Source organism: Rhinatrema bivittatum, chromosome 3 (assembly GCF_901001135.1).
Source record: "Rhinatrema bivittatum chromosome 3, aRhiBiv1.1, whole genome shotgun sequence".
In the NCBI taxonomy this organism is placed as follows: domain Eukaryota; kingdom Metazoa; phylum Chordata; class Amphibia; order Gymnophiona; family Rhinatrematidae; genus Rhinatrema; species Rhinatrema bivittatum.
The window spans coordinates 283,704,152-283,729,446 of NC_042617.1; the positions used below are offsets into that span (position 1 = coordinate 283,704,152).

At 43.9% G+C, this 25,295-nt stretch overlaps 1 protein-coding gene across 1 annotated transcript in view; it reads left to right on the forward strand.

The window, feature by feature from the left end:
* LRP1 (LDL receptor related protein 1) overlaps positions 1–25,295 on the forward strand; it is a 657,378-nt gene that overhangs the window by 91,712 nt on the left and 540,371 nt on the right. The window contains 1 exon segment of the mRNA XM_029594881.1: positions 4,545–4,682. Within this exon segment, the coding sequence (XP_029450741.1) occupies positions 4,545–4,682 (138 nt within the window).

A 25,295-nucleotide genomic window follows, 5' to 3' on the forward strand; every position in this document is an offset into this window, starting at 1 on the left:
TACTTCTTGGCGCGTCGTGTGAAAGACACATTGGACAAATCATATGGGGAAGTGGTGTCAATATCTCTCTCTCTCACACTAAAAAAAAAAATATATATACACACACACTTACACAACAGAGGCAGATTCACACACATTTTAATGGCTTCATCTAAGCCATAAAAATGTAGGTTGTTTTTTTTTTTCTCCTCCAGCTACAGCTTGACTGTCTAGAAAACTTAATTTGCCGAGCAGCCTTTAATCTCCCCCCTCAGGCCGCCTCCACAGACCATTAAGACTAGATTGAAAAGCATTAAGGTAAATAAAAACTTGAGCTTAGACCAATTATAGGGTTGTGCTGTCATATAGAAATGACGCCGGCCAGCTCTTCCTCCTGGGCTCAGGAAATGCAGCGGATCTTATGGAGGATGCTTAGGGGATCGGCAGAAAGTTGTGCTTGATAGTTATCTCCTCCCCTCCACCCCCCCCCCCCCCAACTCTCTTATGAAACTTCACCCTTGGGAAGCTCATCTGGAAAGTTGTTCCCATGGTGATGGGAGTATTAGAGGCCTCTCCCACCTCTGTAGTACCCAGAGGTCAGCAAAGCCCCAAAATGAGGTAGAGAAGGTTTTGAAATGAATGCGCATTTCCTCCTTGGAGTGGGTGTTTGGCGCAGTTCAGCTATGCCCACTGTTCAATCAATGAGGCAAAGTGTTGGCTATAAAACCGTGTTAGGATTAAAAACAGCAATAGCTCAAAAGCCACATAATTAAAGTCTGTGTTCGTAATGCACTTCTTTACAGCTGAATGGGCCAGCACACACCCAAAGGAAGAATGGACTTTTAGGGATGCGATTGATCAGAAACGAATGGGGGTGATGAGAATACATTTTTGCAACTGTGCTTGAGGGCCTTTTCCCCTGCCTTCCCTACCCTTCCTCTGGCAGACCTGAGCCTTGGATCTGAAACCATCCGACCCCCAGCGAGATAGAGAAGCTGCAAGTTTGTTGCAGAACCTGGAGTCAGAAAGGCGTGAGAAAACACTTTCTGCCAGGAGATAGGGACTCTCCCCCCCTACCAACTTGCATGTGCTGACAGCTCTGCTTCCAGTCACAGCTTAACTTCCGAGATACAGGCTAACACCCACATGCTCATACACACCTACACCGGGTGCATGTGTCATGAGCACAGTGGAAGTCTCTTACTAGAATATCCCCTAGCGCCAGATTTTATATTTTATGCTTGGTGTTATGTAAACCTGCCTGGGCCTGCAGCAGATAAGTAGTAAATACATTGAAGCAAATAAAACAGTCTCTCAGGCGGAATCTTCTCTGTGTTGGCTTTTACATGTAGTGCTCAGCAAAAGTGAAAAGCAGTGTAGCAGACTGACTGCTCCAGATTTCTCTTGGAGCTTGGCTTGCTCCTCTGTGCTCTCTTACCTCTAGAGACGTGGTGTTAACCGCTTCGTACCTTCCTTTGGATGTGTGCTGACCAAGCTGATGGCAAAAGCTGGAGTGACTCTTGCTGCTACACAATAGGAGCACTACAATATTCTTTGCACTGCACTTTCCATTCAGTTTTCGTAAGAATCTGAACTGTTGGGGCCAGTCAAGGATTGGATTGCTTTATGATGATTCTGTGGTCCCTCACAAAGATGAAATAAAACGCTACCAAGCTTAAGTGATCAGGAAAAGCAATATATAGAGTAATTCAGGGCCTTGACCAGAGGAGTTTGGAATTTAGAGCAGAGGACATAGAGAGGCAGCATCTTTTCCTCCTATCTTCCCAGTGAGATTGGAAAAGAGACTTTTGAGTCAATGGATATCATTTCAGCCAAAGTTTGACCTCCCACCAACACCCAATCAGTATCCACCACCCTGGGTTCCTCCAACTTTGTCTCCCTAAACTAAGGACCACCTTTGTTGCCTTTTGGCAATTCCTTGTACCTAGCTGGTGTGGCATTTATCTTTTAGCATTTCTGTGCTTATACATTTTGGGCTGTGCCCATATCCATTATAGATCTTATTTATTGATCGATTGATTGATTAATTGAGTTTTATATACCGTCATTCGGAAATGTCAGAATAACGCCATCATAACGGTTTACAAAATAAGATTACAGGGATAAGGGGGTTAAACAAGGGTTGCAAAGTACAAATTGTTATTGATAGGAAGTTGCTTCTTCGAGGGGATTTTTATTTTTTGAGTTTGCAGATTCATGTGTAATTCAGACTTGCCAATCTCCGTGATTGATGCATTCGGGCATTCTCTTGTAGAGTTTCCAGGTGTGTTGTCGCACTGATTGAAGGCCCTTTGCCTTAACTCTTCTGGCCACATCTCAGAAATTCAGGAGCTCAGAGGTTTATTTTGTTGCGTACAGCCTCAGCATCATACAGTAAATTCCATAAGAGTACTAGAGCGTTGTAGGAGGTTTTCTGGCATTTTGTCGGAGGCCCTAATTGTCTGAATGGACGTGCATGGAGAAGGAGAGTGGTCGGGCAGTTACAGCTTTAGGCTGTGATTCTAGAGGAGTCCGAGGAACTGAGCTCAAGACTCCCTGCTGCCCGTCATTCGGTGTGACGTTGTGGGGCAAATCACTTTATCTTCCTGTGCTGTTAAGATTCTTAATTTCTGACTAACCTTGACCTCTTGTGGTTATTTGCTAAGTAGACTTTAGTTTAAAAGCTCTGTATAAACCCATAAAAACAAGCCTAGAATTGCATAGCTACTTTAAAGAGCCAGTTTTATGACTCCATGACCTGCATGTGTGTGTTACAGAAACTCAAGGTGTGTGTGTTTGTTTGTGTGTATGTGTCATGCAGTTGCTCCTGGGTTGGGAGGGGCATAGTGTGTTTGGGGGTAGAGGGGGTGTGTGTTTGTGTGTGTGTGTGTGTGTGTGTGTGTGTATGACACTCCCCTAAGTTTATGCTCTCTCCATGTTGCTTTCTCACCTCTCAGCAGCTCCCTTGCTATTCCTCCTCCTCCTCCTCCTCTTCCCTCCCTCCCATCTTTTTCTCTACCTTTCTCCAGGAATGGTGAGGCTCCCCTCAGCTGGGTCTGGCTGCTGCAGCAGAGGCTGTTTTAGGCCTAGGCTTCAACATTCCGCTAGTGAGCCTGGGATGGTTCGCCCTGATGTCATGGCGGTGGGAGGAGGTTTGGCTTGGAGGGGGAAGGGCAGTTTGTGTGCACTTTGCCAGACTGGCTCCAGGTGATCAGCCTTCAGGGATTCTGGCCACACTACTGGGCTCGGCACCCTCCCTGCAGAGGCAGCATATCCACAGCAGCTTTTTGTGCTGCTTAGTCTCTCTGTCTGCCGGTCCCTGCCTGTCATATTAGACGGACAGACAAAGCAAAACCACAAGCACTTTTTATTGCATTAAATGTGTTGTTAATAAAAGACGGATAAGACCTCTCCTAATCTTCAGCTGGGAGCAGGAATGAAGGATGCCAGACATTTCATGGAGCCGATAGCATTGCTGTGTGTGTGTGGGGGGGGGGGGGGGGGGTAACGGGATGGGACTGTGTGTTTTTAAACTATTCTCATTAGCTTGTGAAAGCAGCCGACTTGACAGACTGGAAAATGAATGGAAGTTTTAGCCAAACCCCCACCCCTCCCTGGTCAAGCAGCATCGATGACGAGATTGGAAAGAATTTAGCACAGACTGTCCGGGCCTGTGTGTGCTTTGGAACCTGTGGATGGGATTCGCTGGTTGCAGTTCTGCAATACTTAGAAAAGCAAAAGCAAAGACAATATGGGACAGGCTTGCATTGCCATTCCCCGGGTCTGAAATGTTATTTTATTTCCTGTAGTCCTACCCATCTACCCTCTTCTCGCTCTTTTCTCATTCTACATAACCTCCGATATTTTCTTAAGGGTTTTTTTTTTTTTGGCACAGTTTGTCTCCCTACACACAGGTTGCGTTTCCAGGTTCCCCATGAGCAGGCAGCGGTGAGAGACGGAGGGATGCAGCTCTCTCTGCCCAGGTGCAGCGTCTGACTAGGCTTCACCATAGTTGCTGCATCTGGTCATCCTTTCCCCAGGGTTAGTGGGTGATCAGGGCTCATTTCTGCAGGAGGCCAATGTGTGAAATGAGCTAAAACACCCTGCATTCCGAACCATAATAAAACCTCTCTTTTGGCACAACCCAATTTGCTTTTTCTTTTGAGCACGGGGAAGCTGCTCTGGATTTTGGAATGTGCACCTCGGCCTTGAGAGGGGGTTAATATGCTGTGCTGCTTCTCTCCTGCCTCCTGTTGTAGCCTTTTGCACTTTTTAATAACTGTGAAAAGCAGAGTTTGTCAAGCCAGGCGTAGCACTCGTGAACCTTAAGATGGTGTCATGGGGTAGGGGAGCAGCTCTGTCCTTGGAGTTTAGAGGCAGTGCCAGCTGGTGGCAAGTTCTGCTTTAGTGCTCTCTGTCCATCCCCCCTCTCCACGCTTTAGGAATGTTTTTATAATTACTCATCCTTTTTTTTTTTTCTTTTCCAGTGTTCTGTGTGCACTTTTCTTTTCCCCTTATGACTATGAGATTTTTTTTTTTTTTTCAATTTTTCTCTTCTTTCCCAGGTCCTCAGAGCAAAGTCTCACGCTGCCAGCCGAACGAGCACCACTGCCTGGGCACAGACTCTTGTATACATATGAGCAAGCTCTGCGATGGGGTGCACGACTGCTCGGATGCCACAGATGAAGGCAGTCACTGCAGGGGTACGTGTGCGAAACTGAGGCCGGTTTGTATGCTGTGAAATCTGCCCACCCCCTTTCCCCCCTGTAAGGTATCGCTCATTTTACTCTTTCCCATCCGGCTCTCATCGGGGATCCGATGGGGGGGGGGCCTAGGGAGCAGGTCCTGGTGATGGGGGCTGGGGCTGGTCCATGCTGTTTTGTGTTTGAGCCATGTAGGATATGTGTAGGATATGCGTATCTGTTTAGTGTTTGTTACAGGAGGGACTTGTTATCCCATTCACTCCAAAATGCAGTAGACCTTTTCACAAGCAAGCAGTGTTTAAAATGCTGTCGCTCTTAGGGAGAGCCCTTGCTATTAATGAGTTGCTTCCTTCTCACAGAGTTTCCGCTACTGTATTTTCCCTTTACAGTCTGAGCTCTATATCTAGTCGTAGCTGATGATGATGTCCTGAGTTGACCCCCTCCCCCACTGTGGCACTTCCTTCCCAGTCTACCTCTCTGAGCTCTGTAGGCTCCCAATGAATTGGCCGTGTGTGCTAGACTGACTGACTTGTTTCTCTTCTGGCAGCCGTCCCCGGTCACTGGAACCCAAGTGATGGATAAGCGATTGCTAACAAACAGCAGGTAGATGCAGTTTGAGATAGGTCGCGTTAGTTCTGCTTGCAAGAGATTTTCTGTAAAGAGTCTGGGGGGGGGCGGGGTCTTCTAGAATGTTCTTATGGGAGGAAAGCTGTGGATCTTTCTTTCTTTCTTCCTCCCACCCCCGGACTGGGTTGAGCGAATGGCACAAGCTAGGCTGACCTCATTGGGATGCTGTGCCTGGACCTTGCTCGCAGCCCTTGGAGGAACTGAGGGAGAGAACGCGCTCCGTGTCTTCACGTTGGCCCCTTTGCCTTTGTTTTGCATCACAGCATGTTAATTTGGCATTTTGTGTGGCCTTTTATTTATTTTTTTTCCTGCCTCTTCTCGTCTTGGATGAAAGTTCTGTTTGTAGAACAGTGCCCTATTGCCCATGCACGTTAAAGAGCTGGAAGTATCTTTTTTTTTTCCTGATGCCAGGGGGCCCGAGCTTCTTTTAGGCAGTACGGTTTTGCCAGCATGTTTTACCTTCCCTATAAGTCATCCTTCCCGTCTGACTCTCCTCGGGGAGCCACCATGCATAGGCCCTTTGCCTTACTGTGGCCCATGTGGCTGACCCCAGAGAGTCCTCATGCACAGCCTTTTCCCTTAGGCCTTCCTAGCCAGCTGAAATCAGGGTACCATCGGGCATGCTGCTTTCTGCTTATGCTTTCCCACCTGTCTCTCATCAAGGAGCCACCATGCATGTGGCTCTTTCTCTTCTGTCTGTCTCTCATCAGGAAAACACTATGCACAATCTGTCTCCTTACCTTCTGATGCTCATTATAGATGCATATTCATTCAGTAAATTTTTTGGAAGTCTGTGTGCATACATGGTTTATGCACAGAAAAATTTGATTTTCTCCTAGGACAAGCAGGGTTGTAAGCTTTCATAGGTGGAGTGATGATGTCATCAGCTAGTATCACAGACTTCTAGAACTTTCAGAGCTCTACTGAGCCTGTGCAGGCTTATGTCGTAGTTGTTGCATGGGGATCCTTTGTTCCTTTTTTCAGTTTGCTTCTACAACTACTCTTTTTTTTTTTTGTTTGCTTGTTTTTTTCTGCCTGGGATATTTTATTTCAGATGTTCTTCTCCTCTCTTTTGCCTCCCTAAGTAGGTTTTTCAGTCTTTTTCAAGTTTTCCTTATTTGCCATTGCTACCCTGGCACCAGTATCAGTGCATTAGTCTGGTTATTTTTCATTCCAAAATAGTTGTTTGATTTCACATTGGCTATTTTTCATCTGATGTCCACCAAATTGAAGGTCAGTGGCTTTTCCAAGTGCTCGAATTGTAGCCATATCAAGTTCATTACAGACCCGATGACAAATGTGTACCAGGTCTTGGGCATGATCACAATGTCTTGGGATGCTCTACATGTGAGAAGATAACTCCCAGAGGCCATCAAATTCAGTTAGAGCTTTTGGAAAAAGCTCTTTAGGTTGATATGTCTGAATCTTCTGCATTGGTATCAAAAGCATCAACATTGAAGGGCTCAGAAGCTGCACTGGATGCTGGTGGTGCATTGGTATTGAGAAGGCCCCATTCTTAATCGACACTGAACACTGATAGAGGCCCTGAGGACAGAGCAACCTCCAGTTCTTCCCATCCCATCAAAACAAAGGGTTGTGTTTCATTGGTATCAGCATCGAGGGATATCAATGTAGAGCACTGAGGGGAAGGCAAAAAAGCTCAGTTCCGGTCAATGTAAGGTGATGAGAGCAGGGAAATAATGGCAGCAGCCATAGGTTCTCCCACGCATTTCCTCAGAGAAAACCACTCACCTTTGTGAGAGTCTGCAGAAATTCGCCTCCAAGGGTGCATGTTGCAGACTCCAATGCACCTCAGGTGACCCAGGAAGAAATGACTTCTCCTCCTGCCTCCCACCCTATGTTGGTATCAGCAATTTTCAACAAGGAGCTGAACAGTAGAATCCAGGAGGCAAAGGAGCATCAAATTGCTTGATTCCCTGCACCGGCATCGACTGTATTGATGCAGAGTGATAGCCAGCCCATTCTGGAATCTGTTGGTGTACTAATGGCAATGGCACCAATAAAATGATGTCTCGACACTTCGTTCACTCTGCAGTCACTACTGACCCGCCTTGCATATCATCCAGGAAATGCTTCTATCTTCCAAAGAGACCTTATCCTCTGCCCCCTCGTTCCCATCAGTAACAGACTTCTCACTCTTGGCCCAGACAGCAGAGGAACCAGTAACCACAGATTGCTCCCCAGCCAAAATCTGGGACGGGGGTTTGACTGGATCCAGGAAAATGTAGCTAGTATTCCAATGTCCGATTTGGAAAATTTTCTTGTTAGAAGAAGGCTAACATTTTACTTAAACCATTGGTGCAGTATAACTTTGGACAGCTGGGTTCCCTCCATCATTCAGAATGGTACAGGCTTCATTTTTTGGAAATTCCAGCACACTGCCCAGTGCCCACCAAGAGTCTTTCATTATGCCTCTCAACATCAGGAACTATTGCTAAAGGAGCTGTCCTTCCTTTTAGAAATCAAAGCAGTCAAATCTGTCCCACCAGGGGAAAGAGGGCAGAGATTTTACTCCAAGTATTTCCTGATTCCAAAGAAAACAGGAGGACGCCTTCCCATCCTAGACCTAAGGTCCATGAATAAGTATGTAGTAAAATAAAAGTTCAAAATGATTTACTTGGGCACCCTAATTCCTTTTCTTCAAAAAGGGGTCAGGCTAAGCTCCCTGGTTTGAAAGGATGCATACACCCACATAGAGATATTTCCTGTGGCTGGGAAGTATCTATGATTTGTAATGGTGAAGCATCACTTCAGTCCTGTCCTTTAGCCTAATATCTACTCTACGAGTAATCACAGGGAGGATAACATTTAAACAACTGCGCATGGTAGGATATACGCATGTATGTGTCTACATGTATTTTTACCATTGTAATTTATAATATGTGCATATCATGTAGGTGCTTATTATAAAATATATGTATGTTTACATATAACGTAGAAATGACAGCAGAAAAGGACCAAAAGATCCATCTAGTCTGCCCAGCAAGCTTATAGTAGTATCAGCCATGCCATACAGGTCTCCCCTGTAATGGTAGCATCAGGGGGTGGCATCTAAGTTACACCCATATTTAGCTTCCCAACCGTTAAAATCAGGATCCTGGTTGGTTACTGTCTGAGTCCAATTCCCCGTTATCTCTTATTTCTTGCCATTGAAGCAGAGAGCAACATTGGGGCTACATCACAAGTTTAAGGCTAATTGGTTAAAGGTAGTAACAGTTGCATCAGCAAGTTACCCCCATGTTTATTTTTTTTTTTTACCAGACCATAAAATTCAATGTCCTTGTTGTTTGCTGTCTGAAACTAATTCCCCTTTTCCTCTTTTTGCCCTGCGGTTAAAGCAGAGAGCAATAATGAGTTGCATCAAAAGTACGGAGGCTTATTGGTTAAGGGTAGTAACTGACACACCAGCAAGTTATCATAAGAACATAAGAAATTGCCATGCTGGGTCAGACCAAGGGTCCATCAAGCCCAGCATCCTGTTTCCAACAGAGGCCAAACCAGGCCACAAGAACCTGGCAATTACCCAAACATTAAGAAGATCCCATGCTACTGATGCAATTAATAGCAGTGGCTATTCCCCAAGTAAACTTAATTAATAGCCGTTAATGGACTTCTCCTCCAAGAACTTATCCAAACTTTTTTTGAACCCAGCTACACTAACTGCACTAACCACATCCTCTGGCAACAAATTCCAGAGCTTTATTGTACGTTGAGTGAAAAAGAATTTTCTCCAATTAGTCTTAAATGTGCTACTTGCTAACTTCATGAAATGCCCCTTAGTCCTTCTATTATTTGAAAGTGTAAATAACAGAGTCACATCTACTCGTTCAAGACCTTTCATGATTTTAAAGACCTCTATCATATCTCCCCTCAGCCATCTCTTCTCCAAGCTGAACAGCCCTAACCTCTTCAGCCTTTCCTCATAGGGGAGCTGTTCCATCCCCTTTATCATTTTGGTTGCCCTTCTCTGTACCTTCTCCATCGCAACTATATCTTTTTTGAGATGCGGCGACCAGAATTGTACACAGTATTCAAGGTGCGATCTCACCATGGAGCGATATAGAGGCATTATTACATTTTCCGTTTTATTAACCATTCCCTTCCTAATAATTCCTAACGTTCTGTTTGTTTTTTTGACTGCTGCAGCACACTGAGCCGATGATTTTAAAGTATTATCCACTATGACGCCTAGATCTTTCTTGGGTGGTAGCTCCTAATATGGAACCTAACATCGTGTAACTATAACAAGGGTTATTTTTCCCTATATGCAACACCTTGCACTTGTCCACATTAAATTTCATCTGCCATTTGGATGCCCAATCTTCCAGTCTTGCAAGGTCCTCCTGTAATGTATCACAGTCTGCTTGTGATTTAACTACTTTGAATAATTTTGTATCATCCACAAATTTAATAACCTCACTCGCCGTATTCCTTTCCAGATCATTTATAAATATATTGAAAAGCACCAGTCCAAGTACAGATTCCTGAGGCACTCCACTGTTTACCCTTTTCCACTGAGAAAATTGACCATTTAACCCTACTCTTTGTTTCCTTTCTTTTAACCAGTTTGTAATCCACGAAAGGACATTGCCTCCTATCCAATGACTTTTTAGTTTTCCTCATTTCCATCCTCTAGCCTTTAGGAATCCACAGTGTTGATCCCATGCCCCTATGAAATCTTTCACCGTTTTTGTTTACACTATCTGCTCCGGAAGGGCATCCCAGGCATCCACCACCCTCTCCATGAAGAAATATTTTCTGACGTTGGTTCAACATGTTTACTAACATGTGAATACATGCAATGCATTGAAACCACATATTTAAATGTGCATACTTTACCCACCTATTTTAAAAATATATGTGCATATATTTTACCTGCAAAAATAAAGTAGGTCTTGTCTAAATTGATGTGTTTTGAAACATATGCACATGAGTGAAATTACTAGTTTAACCAATAAGTCCACCAGATTGCTCAATTCTAATCCAGGTCAAGACCCTCCTGGTTTTTCAGCTTGAACTTCCTCCAGTTCACCCAGACCTCTCACCCAGTCAGTACTACACAATAAACAAGTTGAATATCACATCAGATAACTAGCAGGTGTAAAAATGTGCAAGTAAGATGGAAAATGTGTATGTCTTGGCCTCTCCCAGGAATGTCCTTAGACCGCCCCTTTTTAAAGCAGATATGAGTGCACGTGAAAGTGAAACTACACGCGTATTTTGGACTTTTGTAAAATGTGGAATACGCAAGTAGAGGCTACTTACGTGTGTATATGCTAAGTTTTACACATGTAACATATTTTTAAAATTCACTTTTAAATGTCCAGCAGTGGTTGTGGCGCATGTGTTTCCCTAACTAGATAATTGGCTAATCAAGAGCACTTCTCAGGAAGGTGCAAATGAGTTGATGTACAAAACCATTCAGGTGCTGGATTTTTTTAAGATTTATAAACTATCCCAAATCTTATCTGAGTAAATTATCTTGATATGAATTCATAGAGTTCTTTGCTAGACACAACTCGGGTAAAGTTCTTTCTTCCACAAGAAAGAGCCATCACTCTGTCTATTGTGGAAGAAATAAAAAAAAATAAATAAAAAGACAGCAGTCATCAGCATGGGATATGTTGAGAACGTTGGACCTAACTGCATCAACTGTACATATAATACCTTTGTAAATCTCCACACGAGACAAGCCCAGTGGACTTGTCTCGAGGTTTGAAGGCACTAAGGGGCAGATTTTAAAATGTACGCCCCATTTTATAACATGCGCGCGCAGTTGTGCGCATGTTATAAAATCAGGGGTCGGCGCGTGCAAGGGGGTGCACACTATTGCAAACTGTGCACGCCGAGCCCTTGGGGTGCCCTGCTGGCTTTCCCCGTTCCCCCCCCGGGTATCTTTGTTTTGGAAATCAAATCTGCCAGAGGCAGGTGTAACTTGCGCATGACGGCCGACTGCCGGCGCATGATCCCCCTGTGCCGGAGTCCTCGGCCACGCCTCCCGGATCGCCTCCAGACCGCCCCCTGCCCGCCCATTCAGAAAAGCCCCGGGACATATGTGCGTCCCGGGGCTTTACGCGCATCACCAGGCCTTTTGAAAATAGGCTTGGCACGCGTAAGCCCCCTACACGCGTAAATCTAGGTTTTAGGGCTTTTAAAATCTGCCCCTAAAGATATATGAGATAATGTCCAAGTTACCTAACAACTCGGGGACCAGCTGTCCTGATGGCTGATCCAGTCCGATGTCAAGAAAGGGATCTCCTTCCAGATTCCTCTAATGCAAATTGTCCTAACCATGAATGCATCCCTCTCATATAGAGGGATTCCACACCTAAGGCCTTTGGTCTGTTTAGGAAAAACGTCATGAGAGAATAATTTCCTGGAGCTTAGGGCATTTCTGAATACTCTAAAGGTTTTCATAGATCAACTGGCCAATAAAGTTATCCTAGTCCAGTTGGACAACCAGGTAGCTGTGATCTGCCTAAACAGTCAGGGAGGAACAGGATCATGGCTCCTGTGCTGGGAACCTGTAAAGATGTGGAACTGGCCAACTCACAAGGGATGATTTAGAGCCACATACCTGCCAGAAAAGGAGACTGTCCTAGTAGATAAACTGAGCAAGTACTTGGAACTGCGTGGGTTTTCCTTGGACAGAGAGGTAGTAAGCCAGATATTCTGTAAGTGAGGCTCACCCGATGTGGATCTGTTTGCATTTTCTCTGAACAAAAAAGTCCCTTAGTAATTTTTAGGGAGAGGGTTGAAGGACAAACTGGACTCGGATGCTTTCTTCTTGCATTGGGGGAAATGTCTTCTGTACATTTGTCCTCCAAATCCTGAAGCTCAGAAAGGCAGGGGCACTGTGGTTTTCATAGCTCCATATTGGACAAGACAGGTTTGGTTCCCATGTCTTCAGGACTTGTCCATCAGAGATTCAGTTTGGTTGGGGAATTTTCTTGCACTTATCACAAATATTGGGGAGTGTTTCTCCACCCCAACATCAAATCCCTAGCCTTCACAGCCTGAATGTTGAGAGGGTAGTACTCTGTCCTTCTGGCTTCTAGAAGAGATTCTACTAGTAGGTCATGTGCTTTTAAATGGAGGTGGTTTGACATTTGATATGAGGTAAAGGTCCTAGATCTTTTCTCCTACTTCACAAAAACTGTTTGAGTACCTTCTATGATTGAGTTTAATCTCAAGACTCTCTGTTGGGGTTCACGTCAATGTAAGTGGCACTTATCACCATGCAGAAGGTAAACCCATCCATGTATAGCCTTTGTCAGATTCATGTGCGGTTTGATTTTTATTAAAGCCTCTCTTAAAACCTCCAACTCTATCTTGGGACTGCAGCACAGTTCCATCTCAACTGTTGAAAGCTTCCTTTGCATCATGAGCTGAAGTACCCAACCTGGAAGGTCATATTTTTGGTGACTGTCACTTTGGCACACCGAGTCAGTATGCTCCAAGTCCTAGTGACTTACCCACCTTAATCAAAGTTGTTGTTTTTTTTTTTTTTTTTTTTTTAATAAGAGTGCTCTTGCACACACATCCTAAATTCCTTTCTAAATTAGTGTCGAACTTCCACCTTAACCAATCAACCATCCTTCCAATAATGTTTACCAAGCCACGTGTCCATAAAGGTGAACAGACCTTGCATAGTTTGGACTGCAAGAGAGCTTTAGCTTTCTGTCTGGAGTGGACTGAAACCCCTAGAAAGTCCACCCAGATTTTTGTTTCTTTTGACCCAAATAGATCTGGAATTGCCATAGCTGAATGCATGCAATGTGATTGGATAGCAGATTGCATCTGTATGCCTGGACAGACTTGACTCTAGAAGGGCATGTCAAGGCTTATAGTTTTGGCGGCCCGTCTAAGTTCAGCCTCCATGGAAGTGATCCACAAAGCTGCAACATGAAGGTCACGCCACACATTCACATAACATTACTGTTTGGATAGTGACCCCAAACACAACAGTAAGTTTGGCTGATCTGTCCTGAAAGGTTTATTTGAGATTCAGAATCCATCTCTGTTCCCCCAGAGGGCCCATTATTTTTATTTCCAAGTTGCCTTCTTAAAATAAAAAAAAAGTTTTTAAAAATGGCCCATTTCCAACAAAAGCATTGTTGTGCCCATTGGCACGCCTCATGCTGTATTTTCCCCTTTTCGTTTGAAAGCAACCTAGCTAGAGATTCGCCACCTTAGCTGCAGCAGGAGGTTCTGCAAGGATGTAAGTCTGCGCAGAATCCTGCTGCTTCCCCTAGGAGTTATTTTATTTAGAGGGCTGAGCCTGCTCATATTCAGAGCTCTGAAAGCTGTAGAAGCTGTGAAGTCGTGGGGGGGGGGGGGGGGGAATAACGTCAGGGGCTCTGTTGATGACGTCACCCCCCCCTGTGAAGATTTGCATCTGTCTTCTGCAGGTAAATACTTTCCTTTTTTACACATAAGTACAACTTGTGCACATAGGGGCAGATTTTCAAAGGGGTATTCACGTAAAATATGTGCGTACCCCCCCCCCCCCCCCCGAAAACCTGTCCCAGGCTCCCCCTGTGCGCGCCAAGCCTATGTGGAATAAGCTCAGCGGTGCATGCAAGCCCCGGGACGCGCAAAAGTCCCGGGGCTTTCCTGGGGGGGGGGGGGGGCGTGTCGGGGGCATGTCGCGGTGGCGCATCATCTGGCGGCGGGGCCACGGGTGTGGTTCCGGCCCGGAAGCGTTTTGGGAGCATGGCCGAGCCCTCCGAAACTGCTCCCGGGCCGGGGAATTGCATGCCGGCGGCTGGCCGACAGGCGTAACTTTTATAATAAAGGTGGGGGGGTTTAGATAGGGCTGGGGGGTGGGTTAGGGAGGGGAAGGTGGGGGGAGGTGGAGGGAACGGGCAGCACGCGCAGGGCTCGGCGCGCGCAAGGTGCACAAATGTTCAACCCCTTGCGCGCGCCGACCCCGGATTTTAAAAGATACGGGCGGCTACGCGCGTATCTATTCAAATCTGGTATACTCTTGTTTGCGCCAGGTGCGCGAACAATTTTTTAAAAATCTGCCCCATAACTTCCAAAAACGAATGGGAACATTCCAGAAGCTGGCTGAAATGAAAACAGAATTCACTATATTTGTTTTCGGTTGCCTATCCCTAATGCTCATCAGGGAAGTACCAGCATGGCTTCTGTCCCTACCAGCTTCCATTATTCTTTGCTGCACCTGTGTGTTATCATAGTTCAAATCTCCCCACACTTCCTCTGTCCCCCACAGACTTTTCCTGAAATTCGCTATAGATTTCTATAACAAATTTCTACTCTTGCAGGTTCATTTTCCTTTTACCTTTTCTTATAAATTAGTTCTTGGATCCTCTGATTTTTCATTGTGGGCTAAGTGAGTGAATGGTTGTATTAAGTGCAATGTATATTTGAGGAATTATTCTGTTTGGGTAATTTCTACTGGTGTATCTTATTTCAATTTTTTTTATGTGTGGATTTATTTGTAGAGCAAAAAAAAAGAGGAATCCAGTCCTTGTATGTGTTTTTTAACCAGCTAAATCTGCAACTTCAGCCTTCCTTGAATTTAACTAGTCCTTTTTCTAGCACTGGCGGTTAACAAGTAACAGCTGTTTCAGTTGATTTAACTTGTTTTGTAAGTTCAGTCTTTATACTAGCTAGTGCTGCTTTTCAGCCCTCGCTGACGATGGCTTGCTGCCCAAGGGGTGAGCAAAAGAGGCATGTCAGAGCTCAGAAATTAACAGCAAAGAAATCCAGAGTTTGATAAAATACGTATTATATATATATAGCCGTTGTACAGTGTGTTTAACTTTTTAAAGTTCAGTTGCTTGTTTACGTTCTAGTCTGCCAAAATGAGTGATGATCTGATTTGCTAAATAGAGACTAAGATTTACAGGGGGTGGGTAGTTATGTTTTCACTTCTTATCAAGTTCACCCCCAGCAATTTGGGAGGAGATGGATTCTTTGTTACCCTTTAATATCATCTAATAGTATCTTCCAGATGAAAGTACTTCTGGGGAAGGGAAGATATAATCTTTCTAATCATGGATTTAGGATGATTCATGCCTTGCCATATCCTAAGATAGCATCAGTCTGTAATTGAATCTTAGTTTCTTCTAGTAACTTCTCACCTGTTCTTGTCAAAGTCAGAATTGCTAAATTTCATGTTCTATTTCAAAGCAAAATCTCAATTATTTTTCTATTTGAATCGGAATGAGCATGTAGATCTTTTTTTTTTTGTGTTATGAATTCTTGGCTTGCTGAAGGCAGTGATTCATCATCTTGCAAGTTTGTCCACCAAGCTGTGTTGTGGCATACCAGCCATGACCCCGGGGGCGGGGGGGGGGGGTAGCAATCATTTTTAGGGACCATGTAATTTGCAATATTCGCCTCATACGCCCACCCTGTGGTTCAGACTGTCTTTGATTCCTAATAGGAAATAAAGCCAAATTCGGCAGTCTCCTTGTAGGATCCCGCTCCTAGAGATCCTAAGAAATCTGTTGGGGCTGTTGGCAGAACTGATCTTGGAGACTGATCTAAAATGCCCCGGTTTACTGCTTTTAGTGGACTTTCAGTATTCCTACTGACAACAGTGTGTCGCCAAGCACCGGCAGGTGTGTCGCGTCTCCCGGTGTCCCACTGCCCCGTTGTACTTTCCTTCTCCCTTTTTCCAGCCCCCGCGGGCCAATTGGAAGCCTCCTTTCTTCCTGCCCTTCAGGCAATAACCTCTGATCACTACTCCCCCTTCCCAAACCCCAAGTTTTTCAGGCTTTGTAGAGATGGAAATTGATGGAATTTGTCATAAATCTCATCCCACCACTTGTGTTTTGGATCCCTCTCCATCATGGCTTTTAAAATTTTCAGTTGATGGTCCTCGAGAACCTCTACATGAAACTTTGAAAGCCCTCTTTAAGGAAAGATATTTTTTTCCAAACTGCTTTTGAAATTGTGGCCCAATGCGAAAGAAAGCAGCCTTGCCCTTGTCTCTCTTAGCCAATTACAGCCCCGGTTCCAATTTAGCATTACTTGGAAAATGTATTGACCCTGTAGCATCCGTGCACCTCAGAAATATTTGAGCTCTGATAATTTATTAGATTTGTGTTACTCTAGCTTTAGACTAGTTTATCGTGCTGAAAGTATATCATTGGTGTTATTGAATGATTTACGCTGGGGTTTGACAGAGGAGTAGATTTGCTTTTGGTACTTTTAGACTTTACAGCCACTTTTAATGTTGTAAACTTTGTGATTTTATTAAACAGATTTCCCGATTTTGGGGTATTAGTGATGCAACTCATAAATGGTTGGTTGGTTTTTTTTTTTTTTTTTTTTTAATAGAACTCCAGAAAGTTATCTGGAACATCAAGTTATCCTTTCTTGGAACTTCATGTGCAGCGATCCTTGGAGCTCTGTATTATTCCTGCATCTTCTTTAATATCTCTCTTGTTAACGGGGAGAGCTTTTGCAGAATTTGAGCATAGATTGTATCTGCGCCGGCGAGGTGCAGTTCAGGGCAGGAGGCAGTGGCTAATTTGCATTTTTTTTTGGCTGAAGCACCATGCTGGGCAAAGCAAAATCAGTTACAACAACCCATGTAAAACAGAGGTCATATGAGTCAGGAAGCCATTCATTGCCATAAGGTGTGCATTGTTATTTCTAGATTGTTCCATTCTAGAAATTAGTACCGGAGCTTATGGTTTGACCTTTATGCTAGCATTTGCAGGAAGCATGGGTATCCATCGCAGCCATGTTATATGATTGAGGGGTTAAAGGGGCAATTAGACAAGATAAGGCCATCACAGAAAGATTAAATGATTTTTTTGCTTCAGTGTTTACTGAAGAGGATGTTGGGGAGAAACCCGTATCAGAGAAGGTTTTCATGGATAATGATTCAGATGGACTGAACCAAATCACGGTAAACCTAGAAGATGTGATAGGCCTGGTTGACAAACTGAAGAGAAGTAAATCACCTGGACCAGATGGTATACACCCCAGAGTTCTGAAGGAACTAAAAAATGAAATTTCAGACCTATTAGTAAAAATTTGTAACATATCATTAAAATCATCCATTGTATCTGAAGACTGGAGGATGGCTAATGTAACCCCAGTATTTAAAAAAAAAGCTCCGAGGCGATCCGGGAAACTACAGACCAGTTAGCCTGACTTCAGTGCCAGGAAAAATAGTGGAAAGTGTTCTAAATATCAAAATCACAGAACATCTAGAAAGACATGGTTTAATGGCTTTACCCAAGGCAAGTCTTGCCTCACAAATCAGCTTCACTTTTTTGAAGGAGTTAATAAACATGTGGATAAAGGTGAACCGGTAGATGTAGTATATTTGGATTTTGTCAAACGCCAAAATTCCTCATGAGAGGCTTCTAGGAAAAGTAAAAAGTCATGGGATAGGTGGCGATGTCCTTTCGTGGATTACAAACTGGCTAAAAGACAGGAAACAGAGAGTAGGATTAAATGGACAATTTTCTCAGTGGAAGGGAGTTGGCAGTGGAGTGTCTCAGGGATCTGTATTGGGACCCGTATTTTTCAATATATTTATAAATGATCTGGAAAGAAATACGACATGTGAGGTAATCAAATTTGCAGATGATACAAAATTGTTCAGAGTAGTTAAATCACAAGCAGATTGTGATACATTGCAGGAAGACCTTCTGAGACTGGAAATTGGGCATCCAAATGGCAGATGAAATTTAATGTGGATAAGCGCAAGGTAATGCATATAGGGAAAAATAACCCATGCTATAGTTACATAATGTTAGATTCCATATTAGGAGCTACCACCCAAGAAAGAGATCTAGGCGTCATAGTGGATAACACATTGAAATCATCGATTCAGTGTGCTGCGGCAGTCAAAAAAGCAAACAGAATGTTGGGAATTATTAGGAAGGGAATGGTGAATAAAACGGAAAATGTCATAAAGCCTCTGTATTGCTCCATGGTGAGACCGCACCTTGAATACTGTGTACAATTCTGGTTGCCACATCTCAAAAAAGATATAGTTGCGATAGAGAAGGTACAGAGAAGGGTGACCAAAATGATAAAGGGAATGGAACAGCTCCCCTATGAGGAAAGACTAAAGAGGTTAGGACTGTTCAGCTTAGAGAAGAGACGACTGAGGGGGGATATGATAGAGGTGTTTAAAATCATGAGAGGTCTAGAACGGGTAGATGTGAATAGGTTATTTACTCTTTCAGATAGTAGAAAGACTAGGGGGCACTCCATGAAGTTAGCATGTGGCATATTTAAAACTAATCGGAGAAAGTTCTTTTTCACTCAACGCACAATTAAACTCTGGAATTTGTTGCCAGGGGATGTGGTTATTGCAGTTAGTATTGCTATGTTTAAAAAAGGATTGGATAAGTTCTTGGAGGAGAAGCCCATTACCTGCTATTAGTTAAGTTGACTTAGAAAATAGCCACTGCTATTACTAGCAACAGTAACATGGGATAGACTTAGTGGAGGAGTAGCCTAGTGGTTAGAGCAGTAGGCTATGAACCAGGAGACCAGGGTTCAAGTCCCACACTTGGGTAAGTCAGTTTACCCTCCATTGCCTCAGGTACAAACTTAGGGGGTCATTTATCAAAATGCGAAAAGGTGTTTTTGCATGCGTAAGCACCATATCATATGGTGCGATGCAAATTCAGAAAAGCCGTAACGCCGATTTTAACTACACCTCTTTGAATTGCGTTAGGCTGTGCGATAGCTTCTGTGACTGTGCAATAAGGTTTCATCGCCTTTTGCGATGTCCCCGTAAGGCCTATTTGAGGTGAATTGAAGGGTCCAGAGCCTTTTTGAGAGAGAGAGAGAGAGAGAGAGAGATGCATAAGGTATCAAGGACCATATTGCGATGGTGCTGAAATGTATTTAGTTTTAAGGCTTTGACTGTGGCCCAGCTTATTTAAGAGAGCAGCCTGAGAAACATGGGGGTGATTTTCGAAGCCATTTCCCGTACATGAAATACCGATTGATGCACATAAAAGGCTTGTCATACAAATTTAATGGGGGCTGTGCTCATAAAAGAACCTACATACCCCAATTTCCTGCATGCTTTTATGTGCACAAGAAAATAGGTATTCTGTGGCGGAGCGAGTTGGGATTTACATGCTTGCTTTTTTTATTTAAAAAAAGAATAAAACCCGTGCAAGTAAATTTTGTTACATCCTGTGTGCCAGTTTGTGTGCATTTTTTCAAACTGGACTTGTGTGTGTGTTTTTGCGTAAGCCCACTTGGAAAATTAGTGTGACTTGTGCGCGTCTGTTGCCGACTTCCTTATGCCGGCTGAATTACCCTTCCTGTTGTAGAAAGGGCTTCAGTACCAAATCAGGAGTCTCTGCTTTGTGTTTCTCCTCTGGGAGAGATTAAATTGGGGGATACAAGGAGGAGAACTTTTTTTTTCCCATATGCCAGTCCTCACGGAGCTCACTTGCAAGAGAAAACCCACTTTACTGCTGATTTCACCTGCTCTCTGAGCAAGACTTTATAAGCTAGCTTTTAATCTGGGGCTTCATTGCATGCATTTTAGTTGGTGTTTGGACACAATCTGATTTTTCTGTTACTGGGTTTTCATTGGCAGCATCTTCTTTGAGTATTTGAATTAAGTTAATTTTGACTATTTTACCTTTTGGTTTTATAAACATTATGGGCCCAAAATTGAAAGCTGGCCACTGAGTAATGTAGTCGGATATGACTAATCTAGCTAAGTTATGATGTATATTCAGCAGCATGGGAAAGCCACTGAAGATATGCATATATGTGCACACTTAGCTGGATAAGACTACCCAGCTAAGTATAGACCTGCTCTATCGGGCAGCTAATTCTGAATATCAGTAGTATAAGAACATAAGATCATGCCATACTGGGTCAGACCAAAGGTCCATCAAGCCCAGCATCCTGTTTCCAACAGTGGCCAATCCAGGCCATAAGAACCTGGCGAGTACCCAAAAACTAAGTCTGTTCCATGTTACCTGCTATTAATTAAATTGACTTAGATAAAAACCACCGCTATTACTAGCAACGGTAACATAGAATAGACTTAGTTTGTGGGAACTTGCCAGGTTCTTATGGCCTGGATTGGCCACTGTTGGAAACAAGATGCTGGGCTTGATGGACCCTTGGTCTGACCCAGTATGGCATGTTCCTATGTTCTTAGTAATAGCAGTGGCTAACTTGCTCCGCCCCTGAGCCGCTCAGTACAAGCCTACTTTTTGTGCGTGTAACTTTTAGTCATATAAGGGACCTATGGCTAAGCAGTGGCCGCGGAATGTAGGAGCATATTCAGCAGCCACTACTTACCCACATAAGTCCCACTTATCCAGCTAAATAGCGCTGAACATGCTTGTAGTGTGGTGCACTGTGAAAGTTTTCTGCAGGAAAAACTTGTTGTACAGTTTTGTGTTTTGTCTACCGTTCTGTTGCCAGTAGTTGAAATTGAGCATCTGGGGAATAAGATGTGAAGTATATGAGCCTGCATTGTGGTCTATCTGTTTAACAACTCGGGGAGTACAAAGCTGTGGATCTCACGAGACAGTATGTGATCCGGCAGTGGCAACAAGTGTGGATCTAACAACTCTCAGCGGGATTATCCAGCAAGAGAGATCTGAGCTAAACTTTTATTTTTGCTTCTGTTTGCTGCTTTGACCACAGCTAGTTGAAACTGTGCATCTATAATTCAAGCGGATGTACAAACAACGCAGCAATTTTAATTCAGTTTGAGATGGAGACTCATGGAGAGACATCTAAGGGTCAGAGAAGAAATGTAATGCACCCGGAAAAGAGCAGGAAGCTCACACCATTCATATTTTCAAGACAGTAAAGTTCTACATGACCTTTATGGCCAGAGAGGAGGGCGAGTTGAAGCCTAAACTGGGAGGCCCTGGAGAGCTATTAATGGTAAATTGGGCTAAGAGATGACCAGTTATGGTCAACATGTGATGATGTCAACAAAGATCCGTTGAATAACGTGGAATGTAGGAGGAATGGTCGGTCACTAAGAGGTATAAAACCTTACAGGCTTTACAATGATGGAGGGCACAAGTGGTGTTTATCCAAGAAACCCACTTAGTTGCAGCAGAACACCAAAAGTTAAAAAGACTTGGTGGGAAGGGTTTATTCCGCTCAATCTGGGGCTAGGAGAGCAGGAGTGGTGATTCTAATAGGGAAAGCGATACCCTTTTCTGACACTAAGGTAATAGGGGATCAAGAGGGGAGCTATTTGTTTATGGAAGGAATCTTATATGTTAAACCAATAGTATTGTGTAGCATATATGCACCTAATAAATGTGACCATACTTTTTTTGTTGGTCTATTTAAGATGCTGTTGGATTATGCCAATGTCCTGATGGTAGTGGGAGGAGATTTCAGTAGTCAACTTGATCGAACTTCAGGGCTGTTACCAGCTATGGGGACATCACTGACAGGAGTGGGATACTTTGTCAGAGTTTTGCCTTGATGGACACATGACCAAAACTCCTTCAGAAAGAGAATATACCCCCATCTCTCATGCTCGCAACACTGTACCTAGGATAGACTACCTCCTCACAGATCAGGAAACCTGTTCTAAGATTTTAGAGGTACAAATTGGTCCACTCATCATCTCTGACCATGCGCTGGTGTGGATAGACTTGATTGGCTTTCGCCCAACTGATAAGAGTCCTCGTTGGTACTTTCCAAGAATAATTAATAAAACGATGGGAGGAATACCTGCTCTCTAATGGGGGACACAAAGACACCATGTAATTGTGTTTTTCTTGTATTTTGATGTGCTATTACTGTTATTTATAGAGCCATCATAACACCTGCAGGCATACCAGCATATTTTGCTTGAAGGTTTTGCCACTTCAGGTCGTGTTTAATCATTGGCTCCAGTCCTTTATTCTTCAACGTATTTTTGTTAATTTTTTGTTTTTATAAAATTCTGTATCGGGGTAAATGTATTCCTTAAAGTAACTCGAAGTGTCAAGGAAATTTAAAGCCCAGTCCGACGCGCGTTTCGCACTGCTTCATCAGGGACTGAAACACATATCCTCCGCTTTTATTATTATCAACGGAGATGAATTGCCCCGTTACTCAGTTGCTTTTTGGCTTGCTTCTAGCCTTCCAACCTTGCCGCCGTGTTACTCTTACTGGCGTCCCGACGCCAGTAAGTAACACAGCGCCAGTAAGAGTCCCGACGTCAGTAAGAGTAACACGGCGGCAAGGTTGGAAGGCTAGAAGCAAGCCAAAAAGCAACTGAGTAACGGGGCAATTCATCTCCGTTGATAATAATAAAAGCGGAGGATATGTGTTTCAGTCCCTGATGAAGCAGTGCGAAACGCGCGTCGGACTGGGCTTTAAATTTCCTTGACACTTCGAGTTACTTTAAGGAATACATTTACCCCGATACAGAATTTTATAAAAACAAAAAATTAACAAAAATACGTTGAAGAATAAAGGACTGGAGCCAATGATTAAACACGACCTGAAGTGGCAAAACCTTCAAGCAAAATATGCTGGTATGCCTGCAGGTGTTATGATGGCTCTATAAATAACAGTAATAGCACATCAAAATACAAGAAAAACACAATTACATGACGTCTTTTCAGTGAGACTTGTATTCGTTGTGGTTGAACATAACTGTTTATAGTCTGTGGGACACAAAGACACCCCAATTTTGTTTTGAAAAACTGCCAAGGTGGTCCTAAGGAGGGATATTATAGCCTATGTAGCAGCTAGATGTAAATGATTGGCTTCAGCAATCTTACAGTTAGAAAAACAATTGCAGATTGATAAGGAAAACTATGAGAGGAACCCAACTTGGGAAAAGAGAGACTGATTTGTTGCTACCCAAGTGGCAATGAACACACTGTTACTTCAGCGTGCCAAAAAAAAGGATTATGTATTATCAGGTACCAATTTTACCAGTATGGTAACAAGATAGGTAGCTCTTTGGCGAATTTGACAAAAATAAGGACGGGCATTCACTATGTCACCATGTTTTGCCATATCGATGGTAAACTGTAAATTCAAGAAAGGAAGTAAATAAAATGTTTAGAGTTTATTACCAAGCACTCTATATGGCTGCTCAGAAAGATCCAGAGGAGATTGAACAGTACTTGAGGGTCTTCCCATCTCACTCGAGTGACTGAAGCTCAATTAGAATTTCTTAATAAACTATTGCAATTACAAGAGATACAGCAAGGTATTAAAGAGGCCAAATTTATTGAACGCACCTGGGCCTGATGGCATGTCACAGAATTTTATAAATTGCTATCCTTGAAAATCATAGCCCCACTAGGGAAGATGATAGATCAGTTAGTAGTGCTGGAAAAATGTCCCTTAACACTCAACAGTACAACTATTCTTGTTTTGCCAAAGAAAGGTCGGGATCCCATTTCCCCTATGTGATATCGACCACTTTCACTACTTTAATTTTGATATTAAATTGTTGGTCAAAATTATGGCAAATAGGTTGGCAAAAATCTTGTCGCATATAGGGGTAGATTTTAAAAAGGAGCGCGCGGGCGTACATGTGGACACGCTACCCCGCACACACACATGCACGCCTGATTTTATAACATGCGCGTGCAGGCGCGCGCATGTTATACAATCCGGAGTCAGCACGCGCAAGGGGGTGCACAGTTGTGCACCTTCCGCACGCCGAGCCGCACGGCCTTCTCCCATTCCCTCCCAGGCCGCTTTGAAATCGGAGCGGCCTCGGAGGGAACCTCCTTACCCCACCTTCCCTTCCCTTCCCTTCCCTCCCCCGCCCTTTCCCCCTACCGTTTTTCTTTTTTTTTGTTTCTAAACTTACTTCAGCCCTGGGGCTTACAAGCGTCCTGGGGCTTTTTGTGCATCGCCGGGCCTTTTTATGTTTAAACAATTTTATTAGGTTTTGATATAGAAAAATAACATCGCAAGAGAGAGTGTAGTCAGATCTCTCTCCTGAGCAACAAACCCAACATGAAATCACTGTTACCCCTACAGAGAACCAAACCCTCCCCCCCTCCCCTCCCCCCCCGATAACAGATACAATAATGAGGAATCGTGTAGGAAACCTAAGTGCAGTCCGCTAGAGGGATCAGACAGTCAGTGAGCAGAGAATGGTCAATCATTCAGCGCCATACTCCTCGTACGATGGGGTAATGATTGCAGATAAGGACCCCAGATGGATGCGAAGCGTCGTCGTCGATGGGGAGAACCTCGTGCCGCCATACTTTCCATGGTCATCATCGCATGTAGTTGATTTCGCCAAGTCCAAAAGGAGGGCGCCACCGGAGACCGCCAGACCAAAAGGATCGTCTTCTTCCCCACCAAACTCGCTTTCTGAAACAAAAGGCGCGAGCCAGGATCTCTAACTCGAAGCGGGGAGATGCAACCAAATAAAAACCACAGTGGGGAGAAGGGCAATACCACATCAAGCAAGGCGGTTAAATAGTCCGCAATCTTACGCCAAAATCTGTGGATCGCGGGGCAGGTCCAAAAAACGTGAGACAAACTACCCACGATTCCCGAACAGCGTATACAAAGGGGCGTGAGGGCAATCGACAATTGATGTGCCCTCTGAGGTGATATGTAGGCTTGGGTCAAGAACTTATATTGCATCTCCCTATAGTATATATTGGTAGAGATCCGGGCTATGCGCCGAAAGCAGACACGCAAAATAAAACTGGTGAGTTGAAACTCACCATCTTTATGCCATCGATCCACCAAGGAAGCACATACATCAACCTGGGCATCCCGCTGTAGAAGTCTATAATAATAGGAAATAGTAAGGGCCTTATCAACTGTAAACTGAAACATCACATCCAGGGCCTTAAACGTAGCAATATCCTTAGTTGCCGGGGGCAGGGACCGGAGGTAGTGATGAACTTGTAAATATGGAAACGTGTGAGTGGGACGGAGACCATAAAGAGTTTGAAAATCGGTAAACCGCAGTAACTCCCCCTCCGAATTCCACAGGTGACCTAAATATATCACCCCCCTCGCCTCCCAGAC